Source organism: Neopsephotus bourkii, unplaced genomic scaffold (genome assembly GCF_033783945.1).
Source record: "Neopsephotus bourkii isolate Nb327-2 ecotype Australia unplaced genomic scaffold, CSIRO-AGI_Nbou_v1 NB_1287, whole genome shotgun sequence".
In the NCBI taxonomy this organism is placed as follows: Eukaryota; Metazoa; Chordata; class Aves; order Psittaciformes; family Psittacidae; genus Neopsephotus; species Neopsephotus bourkii.
The window spans coordinates 4,540,199-4,550,013 of NW_026901771.1; the positions used below are offsets into that span (position 1 = coordinate 4,540,199).

Here is a 9,815-nt window from a genome sequence, read left to right on the forward strand (position 1 = left end):
AAAGGCTTTCTGCAGCTCTAGAAAGCCCCCTTTGGGGACTGGCACAGAGGTGGCCTGAGGGCACACACGGTTCAGACCTTCCCAGCCAGAGGCTGCATTGCTGGTCTCTGCCTTTCATGGATGGTCTTTGATGGGCATGTCCCATGGCACCCAAGGATCACCTAGACAAGCATCTCCGATAGCACTGCTGGGATCCTGTTGGATGTCCATGAATCCAGTGTAGAGATGTGGAGTCAGAGCACCTACAGAAGCGACAGCTTCCTGCTGTCTTGGAGACATTGTGGGCAGGAAAAGGGAGAGAAATCCCTAAATTTCCCTGAAAGAAATGTCCATGGGGTTGTTCTTTTGCTAGTGGACCAGGTGACACGCAGGGACATTGTATTCTTTGCTGGAGTATCTATCATTTTCAAAAGAAATCAGACAAACCCCAGAATTATCCAGGAATTCCTGTTGAGGTCCTGCAAATCGTATCAAGAGCAGAACCTCTCCCTATTCAGAGATCTCTCAGCCTTTTGCATGGTTTACTGGGTGAACTTGTCATCACCTTCCTCCCTGAAGACACCTGTAAGTGCTTAGCTGCCACCTCACACACATACACCCACCCCCAACCCCTCCATCCTGCGCATGGGACCCAGGGAGAGATGGAGCTCTGGTGAGACTAAGCACCACTAAGCACTCTGTGCATCACACATCCCTCCTGCTGCCTCTTTTTTGGGGGTCCAGAGGGAGCCTGCCAGCACAGGCTCCTGACACAGAGAAGTCCCCAGGGAGGAAGGTGATTACACAAAGAAAAGAGGCTTACAGCCCCCATTTGGTGGGATCTGAGTGGAGGGAGACAGGGAACAGGGGATCAGAATGGAGAACAGGCTGCCAGCTAAACGGGGCTGGAGCAAGGTGGCAGCAAGAAGAGTCATCCCGGTCAAAGGCATCCCCTGGCTCCAGTGCAAAGGGGCCTGGCTCCATCTGGCCTCTTGTGAGCAGAAAAGCCTCGTCCCCACAGCCGGCTCCTTCGCCTCATTGTCTGTGTGCTGGAGCAAGGATGGCAGGGATAGAGACACTGGGGGGGGGGGGGGAGGGGGGGGGCGACAGAGGGCCTGCCTGCCCCCCCCGGCCCTGGTGGACCGTGCCTGCCATGCACTGGGATTGGGGTGAGTGGGAGACAGGGCAGGGGGACTACCGATATACATGCACAAAACCCCATGTCTGACGATTCTCCACATGCTCGGTGTACATGATGCAAATTGATGCTTAAAGCTTATTTATTAGCTTGCATGCAAAATGCCAGCGGTGTTTTTCTAGATCAGTGGGTATCCGATATTGTAGGGGGGGGGGGACAACGGTGGTGGAAGTGAGCATGGCTAGAGACTGTATATCCAGAGGCTAGGGTTTGTATCACGGGCTGCTCTAGACTGTTATAATTTGTGGCACAGATTCAGCGAGAATCTGATCTGCTGAAAATATTTGGGCTGTGAAAACTCCCACACTGTGACAGATGTCAAGTCCAATTAAGTGACTCGTGTCCAGGTTTCTGTCCAATAGGCTTTCCCATTAAATATCAATTTAAGAGGGAAAAAATGCCGCCCCCTTTTCTCCGAGCCTTTATCTCTTCCAACCATCTCGATGCTAAACCCTTTGGTACCAGGAGCGGATCCGCATGCATCTCCGCTCTGTCCGTCTGCCTGTCTCGCCCCTGCCACCTTCCGCACCTCTCCTTGGCTTCTTTGCCACTCCGCGAGGGGTGGGAGGAGGAACTGCACTTTCTTTTTGTGCGAGTGAGCATACCTTTTCCTGCACGGACGTTCCCCCTCGCAGCCGCTCCGACCCCGCGCCGAGATTTGCGTTTATTTCGTTTTGATTTTTCTTTTCAACGTTCGCATTTCGCTTTTTCTATTCTCCCTCGAGAGATGCAGGAGGAGTTAGGAAGCTCAGGGACGGATGGGGGTTCCGTTTATCCTTTTTTCCCACCCCCTCGGCAGCTCTTGAAGGACCAGAAGAAAAACTAAACCAAACATTTTATTTCCCGACGGCCTCTCCCCTTTCTCCTGCCCCTCTCTCCGTGGATTAACAAACCCGCACGTTGCACCCCGAATAATAACACTAGAGAAGAAAAGGAGGGAGCAACGCATTGTTACCGGGGCCGCGGCCGAACAAAGCCGGCAACGCCAAGCCCGGCTCCGCGCAGCGCGGAGCGGCCGCCGGTTTTCCGTGCCCGGGGCTCCGCGCCGGGCCCGGCCCGGGAGCTGCGGAGGGGGGGGGCAGAGGGGAAGGAGAGCCCGAGGGGGCGGGAGAGAGGGAATAACCCCTGCTGGGGCTGTCGCCGCATTCCTTTTGTTACTTATCGCGATTGGGGAACAGGACGAAAGAAGAGCGGGGGAACCGGCACTTCCCGGCGCAGTCCCCCCCCAAAACATAACCCCGACTGGCAGCAGCTGCCGGTGCTGCTCCGAATTAGCGGGCGGAGGCAGACTTCGATGGGGGAAACGCTTTTTCTCCCCGATGCATCGTAAGTAACTTAAGTTGTTATTTATACTCTGCCACCAACCACGGCGATAACATCTCCCCATCTCCGGAGCGCTGGAGGCCGCGGCGAGGGATGAGATCTGCCTTTTCCCCATCCAAGCAGGACACTTTTTCAGCTCCTAATTCATTTGATTTGATTTTGATGTTTTAATTTTTCCATGCTCCGTTGCCGGAGGGTCATTTAAACTGTAAAGGAATCGCCGAGGGGGCGAGGGGACCCGGAGAGAGAGGCTATCCGAACCGCTCCGCCGAGGTAAGCAGCTTTCACAATGTATGTCCCTTTGCCAGGTATCACGGGCTTGCTGAAACGGGGGGTGAAAATAGAGAAAGGGGGGGGGGGGGGGGGGGAACCATCTTTCCGGCTCAGCTCGCCAAAACCCGGCCTATGGGTAAACCCCAAAACCAAAGAGGAAAATCCAACTCAAACCTTTAAACAACTTTCTTCAGGAACCACGTCTGTAACTGCCCGTTTTCCTGCAACTGCCCTCTTCTCCTGTGCTTTCGCACAATCCCTTTAAAGGTGGTTTTAAATGTTTCCTATTCATCTATGTTGTTTTTATTCCAAGAGATGGCTAACACCTGACCCGCGGGGTTTATTTCTTGCTCCTGCCTCCTGGGCCTGATCCCTGCTCCTTATTAAAACTCCAAGAGGAAGGGTTCCCTATGGCCCTGACAGGCGGCCCTTTCTTAGGGAAACAAGCGCTTCCCTCCTCCCGCTCCAGGCCTTTTTCCTCCGGGCACCCCGGTGGAGCCCCGCCACGCGTGTCAGTGTCTCGCCCCGGGAAGAAGCATTCCTCCTGCCTTCGTTTAACGTCTCATTGTCATTATTATCATCGTTATTATTATTACTGCTACTTTTAATTCATTTTTCCCAACCGGGCCCGAGACCCGAGGGAGGACTTTGCCTGGAAACTTCGCGTGGAAATACTGGGCAAACCTGAATTCGGGAGAAGAGGAAGGACGCGATGTTTCCTCCTCCTCCAGGCTTGTTCCTCACCTCCCCCGACACCCTGGCCACGCACACACACACACACCCCCTAAGCACACGCACATTTGTGTCCAAGGTTATTCACTAGTTGCCTGATGTATTGTTTTATCACATGCCGGCATGTCCACGGACGCGCTCGGGTTTGTATTGCTGTCTACATGACAGATGGTGCTCTGTGAGGCCGCAAGAAGATACGATTCAATTTTCTTTTGAAAGGCACGTCCGCATTTATTTATTTATTTACCCCCCGTTCCCCTCCTTTTCGCGCAGGGAGGGGAGAGGAGGGAAAATTTAAAGGAATGGAAAAAGTTCGGCCGCTGCTTTTAAGCTTTGGTTTCTTTTTCAATCCCACGCTTAAAAATAAGCTCTCTCCAAAACATCCCCCGTTCGGGCGCTGGCGAATCGCTGCCCGCACCATTAGCAGCAGGAAAGGTAAACAAAACAAAAAAGGAAGGGAAATGGAGAGAAAAGAGCAGGGGGAGAGCCCCGCAGGTACATCAGACCCCGTACTTTGGATTGGGGAAATAAATTTCCCCACTGGCCTTGTTATGTTTAGGGAGCCTTGGGCTGTATATTTAAGAGCATCATGCCTGTAGCCCCGGCTCTCACAGAGTTACCGAAAAAGAAACGGTTAAACAGAGACTGGAGGGGGAGGAAACACGATGTTAAAATCGGAGAAGAAAAAGAAAACTACCTAATATTGAGCTACTGGATATTAACTTGTTTGGTAAAAAATACGGATTTCTTTTTTTTTTTGCTTTCCGGGCCTGTTTCTACACCCAAGGAAACAGGGGGAATAATGGAGCTTCCTCTGAAGCTGCTGTCAAACACCAGTCTTTGACGGGCATGGTGAATGCCCTGGATGGTGATGGTGAATGACAGGGCATTGCTTTCGTTGGTGCTCCCTGAAGGAGCAGCAGCAGCAGCTCTCCCGCCACCACGGCCGGCTCCAGCGGGGCCGCGGCAGCCACCGGTGACTGGGGCAGGTGCCGAGGGACCGACATGTCCCCTTTACCCGTGCTCGCCTGTCCCCCAGTAGCGGTGCCGGTGGTAGGGCTCTGACCCGCTCTCTCCTCTCCTCTGTCCCGGGAAGGCTCCTCCTCCGCCCCCTCCAAGATGATGCTTAGCCCTGACCAAGCTGCCGACTCCGATCACCCCTCCTCGGCTCCCTCCGACCCGGAGTCCCTCGGCGGCGCGGACCCCCAGCCGCTCAGCTGCTGCGTCTCCGACCCGGAGCCCGCCGAGGGCGGTGGCGGCGGCAGCGAGGGCCGGGGCGGCGGCGGTGTCGGGGAGGGCCGGGTCGGGGGCCGGCCAGGGCTGCACCCGCCGCCGCTGAGCCGGGAGGAGAAGCGACGGCGGCGCCGCGCCACAGCCAAGTACCGGTCTGCGCACGCCACTCGGGAGCGGATCCGAGTGGAGGCCTTCAACCTGGCCTTCGCCGAGCTCCGCAAGCTGCTGCCTACCCTGCCCCCCGACAAGAAGCTCTCCAAGATCGAGATCCTGCGCCTCGCCATCTGCTACATCTCCTATCTCAACCACGTCCTCGACGTGTAGCGCCCGCACGCCCCGAAGGACCTCCGGAGCCCCGGGACACTCCCCCACCTCTCTCCCCGGGGCTTCTCCCTCCCGGTGCGGTGCGGCCGACGGCGGGGGGGGGGCCCCCCCCCCTCCCGTTTATCGACGAGAAGTGTAAAACCGGATTGTTTCTTCAGGCTGTCAAGTGCCCCTTTATATATATATATATCCAAAAAACACATCTACTTGTGACCTTAAACGTGTGACCCATGGGTGCAGTTAAAAATAACTATTTTTTATTTATGGTAGAAGGAGTCGACAATTTATTTTTTTCCAAGATTTATTTATTTTTCAGAGTGGTGGCGATTTTACTTTGGATACTTTGTGCCAATTCGTTTCTATAGTCGGGTGTTTACACTTTCTCCGTGTGGAACGTTATGTTTAACTTTATGAGTGTTTGTTGGGATGGATACAGTGTTCCTTTTCCTTTATTTATTTATTCCTTTTAATTCATTTCCGCCCTCCAATGATATTGCACTTGTGCACGACAAACCTCCCCTGTTTATATTTTATGTATATCAAGGCATTTGTTCTTGCCCTTTCCCCCCCCCCCTTTCTTTTCTCGTGTGGTATGGACAACCACTAGCACTTAACTAGGAGAGGGTTTTTTAAACACTTGTTCTTCTGATCTATAGTTACGTCTGGAAAGTACTTTGCAAATCGTTTATAAGGAAAGTAGTATCTTTGTGAGGTGTATATGTGCGTGTGCGTGTGTGTGTACATGCATGTGTGGGGGAGTGAGCGCCGGTGTGTATGTGGGATGGTATATTTTTAGGAAAGGACCTTTTTCCTAAAGAAAAAAAATAGAAAAAAAAAATAGAAAGAAAAAGTAAATCCAGGACTGCTTTCCTTTGTGACAACCAAAAAAAAAAAAAAAAAAAAGATATTCTATAACCTGAAGATGTTTCATGTTCTTTGCTGTGAATCTCTTAAAACAGGAAGCGCATTTGAGGGGACGAAAGAGAAAAAGAGAGAGAAAAATAAAAAACAAACCACATCTGCTATCCAAAGATTTTAGTCTTTTTCAGGGTTTTTTTGTGTGTCTCTGTTGCTTTATATAATGCAATATTTTGTAGTGAAAATAGAAAAATCTGGTTTCTATCTGATGCGTTTTTCATATCTCTCATGAATGGTGAGCTGTTTTGCATATAAATAAAAGTATCAAATAAAAGCTGTTTTTTCCTAATTCTTTTTCCCTGTTGGTCTTTCTATGAGACGGAGATACAATGCCCTTACAAACTACGGGGATTGCAAAGGCTTCTCAGGTTGTGGGTGGAAAAGCTTCAACAGGTTACCTGCTACTAGGGACACTCAGACTGCAGCCCCTCACCACGGGTTCCCTGCTCCAGCGCCTGTTACCTGGCTGCACTGTGCCCAGCTCTGCATCGGGCATAAGATTGCTAAACCCAGCTTCTCCCAGTCACATCATGACTGGCATCTGGTCACACATGCCAAAGTTTAGGCTGTAAAATCTAATCTGGTGCTTGCAAGCACCCGTTTCCCCTCATTGCTCTTTGATACATCTGACTTTGGAACCAAAATGTGGGTGTTTTGTCCTGCACTGCATTTTCTGTCTCGTGTTTAAATTCAGTTCCTTGGTCAGGTCCAATTCTACTGGAATCAAGTAAAATCTCTTGGATCCTTTCCCTGTCTCTGAAAACCTCAATCATACTCTCTTATATAAGGCTTCACTCCCAAAGCTTGTTGTTTGAAACATGGCAGAGACAGACTCAGTAAGAGGCAGGTTATTACCTGAGTAACGGGAGACCTTTGTGCCATCTCATTTGTTAAATCCTTTTGTTGTTTACTGCAAGGGGTTAATTTTACCTGTAATTTGAATATTGCCACTCACTCGGAAGGCTGCGTCTCCCATTGTTACTTGCTGGAGAGATAAAACCCTCCCCTCCTCCTCCCGTTTTTATGGCCGACACTTTGCACAGTGGGTTAATTAAGTGCAGGGCTTGACCAGCTGAAAAGCTCCATGCAGAAATACCTGTCAAAGAGGCTGTTAATTCCACTTTCTAGCAATGTACGCTTCCCACATCCCAAGGGAGCCCAGGCGGGTTTGGTAGTTCAACGCACAGTTCCCAAATTCTGCATCTTTTGGGGCAACTCCAGTGACTTTGGAGCTGGTTTTCTTTGGGACACGCTTGTTTCTTAGGTTCTGTCAACATCGGGGTCGAGATTGATGCTAATTGCCTGAGTGGTATTATAAGTCCTGCCATTCAACAAGCCTTCATGCTACTAACATGCATGAGGGCTTAGATAATAAAAAGATTAATATATGATTTCCTCCTGAGCATGGGAACACACTTTTTGGGCAAAAGAGTGATCTGATTTACCTTACTGCAAATACTGTATTACTTTACTGGCTGCAGTCACTGGTGGGACATAGGCTGTGGGAAAAGGAAGTGTGAACCCAGCACTCCCCATGGCCACACTCTCACCTCTGGGGGTCTTGCAAACACATCAGGTCCCACCCAGCCTGAGAGATGCTCAGGCCAAGGCCATTCAGTGAAGATGCTGTGGACCAAGCAGTGGTTATTAGCCCAGGGTCTTGAGTTTCCAGCCACGGGACTCTGTGCCCAAGCAACAAGACAGTGAGACCCTGTGTAGGAGAGGGTAGTGTGGAGATGTATGGGAACAGGTTAGGTTTGGAAACAAAAACATCCTCTGGGTTATACTGTTCCCACCATCCCCATAGACACCAGAGAGCCTGCTTGTGCTCAAGAGAGAGGGCAGGAAGGGCTTTGATTTTGGTGGTATCCCCAGGATCAAGCCACAAGTTTAACCTGCAGAGGGGTCAGGGCACTTGACATATCCCTTTCTTCCAAAGGTTTATCTGATGGAAGAAACTGCTTTTCCCTACAAGCCCTGTCTCCTTTCCGTCTCTCAACACATTGCTTATATCCTCTCACCACCATAGCATCATTCCAACCACTTCAGTTTTTCCTACTGGCACCGAGAAGGAGCCTCATTCTCATCTAGCAGTTGGTGTTTGTTGAAAACAAGATGTAGCTTTTTCACCCCCATCCCATGCCTTCTTTTACTCTTGAGAAAGATCTGAGCAGTATGTACAAGCTGCAAGGCCAATGCAATAAAAAGGCTTCATGGCTAAGTGCTCATAAGCCCAGATTTATGAAGAATGGGTAAACAACCTTAACTCCACCTCATTGCAAGTATGTGTTAGACAGCAATATATTTACTTAAATAATCAAAGTTACATTGCCTCAGTGATACAGGAACAAATGATCTTGAGTGACAATATTATAGGAGGAAGGGCGTGGAACTGCTCGATGGAAGTTTATACCATGCATGGCCAATGCAACAGTTGACAGGGAAGAAACAGAGGTAATATTTCCTGCTTTTTTAGGGACTAAAGCTAAGATTAAAGCTACATTCAAATATCTTTCTTTCACATTTAAAGAGGAGATCATCCTATGAACCATGAAAGAGCACACTCAAAGAGAGAAGGCAGAGCACTACTTCTAGACCTTTAGCTAATGCCGAAAGAGGTGCTTTAATCCTGACTCAGTCAGGATATAAAACATTAAATGGAAACATCTGGCAGTCACAGAGAGGAAGTATTTCCAATGAATAGACCTGGAATATCCCAGTATGAAGGATATCTAGTGCTCCGTTAACAAAAGGTGGTAACACCTATTAAGACACATTTGCAAGCCTATATGGACATACATGGGCATGGGGTGCAATGTGCATTCACATCGGTATTGTTAGGAAACAGGGCATCTAATGCATTCATCTGAACCCTGGAAACAGATCCCAAGCCTCATACAGTGAATGAGGACAGGCAGCAAACCAAAAGTAACTCCTACAAATAAACATACCGGTTTCCACAGGACTGTACAGCTAACGGGGAACTGTTTCTATGAGTATCATCTACTTTCCTAGAGCATAGAATATTCCAAAATACAGACTTACATTTATGCTGCTATAGATATACATATACAAAAGGAAGTATTTCTAGACATGGACCATCACTCACTAGCTAAGTGCATGGTATGGGTATATTCAGGATCACACTACTCGTTAGGCACAAAGTAGTGGCTTACTGCTTGCATTAAAAAGTGGGTGAGCCAGGTAAGATATTATCACTGATACTTACAGCAGAGAAATCCTGAGGGTCTTGGATGTGATTTGATATCTTTGCTGTATTTCTAGCAAAGACTGAGTGTGTATGAGAAAGAGATGAAACCTTCATGGGGGGAAGGGAGCTGAAGAGGATTCTGTATATGAAATCCAACAAAGAAATGGATCTTTTCCATTATATAGCCATGAAGAAACCCATGCGACATTCTATCTATCTATTCACATATCTATCCATCTAGCCACCCTGTAACTCAATTAACCCAGTCCTTTTAGGGTGAATAAATGCGTTCTAATATCAGCCATTATTTTTCAGTACTCTCAGTTTATTCTCCAGGGTGGGATAGATCAATAACCACAATAGCAACCGACCCAAAAGGAAAAGGCAATCTCTTGGCACTTCTTCTTTATTTCTTCAGAGGTGATTTTATTTCTCCTGCCTCTTTCCCTGGTGACGGATTTTGCCTTTCCTGCCCAGCATGGCCGTGTTGTTTTATCCTGGGCTCTATTTGCATGTGGGCTTCAGATTCGTCTTTGGCTCCTTGCTCGGTTTGGGATGAGACCCTCCTGTCCCCAGAGAGGGGGGCAGGTGTTGCTCCAGTCGAGCGAATGGAACCAAATTACA

At 49.3% G+C, this 9,815-nt stretch overlaps 1 protein-coding gene across 1 annotated transcript; it reads left to right on the plus strand.

Annotated features, from left to right (window-relative positions):
- The first annotated feature begins 1,314 nt into the window (after positions 1 to 1,314).
- Positions 1,315 to 6,269, plus strand: NHLH2 (nescient helix-loop-helix 2). Its single transcript, XM_061365564.1, has 2 exons — positions 1,315 to 2,773; positions 4,602 to 6,269. Exon 2 carries the CDS (start codon positions 4,625 to 4,627, stop codon positions 5,060 to 5,062), a length of 438 nt encoding a protein of 145 aa, XP_061221548.1. The 5' UTR covers positions 1,315 to 2,773; positions 4,602 to 4,624; the 3' UTR covers positions 5,063 to 6,269.
- The last annotated feature ends 3,546 nt before the right edge of the window (positions 6,270 to 9,815 follow it).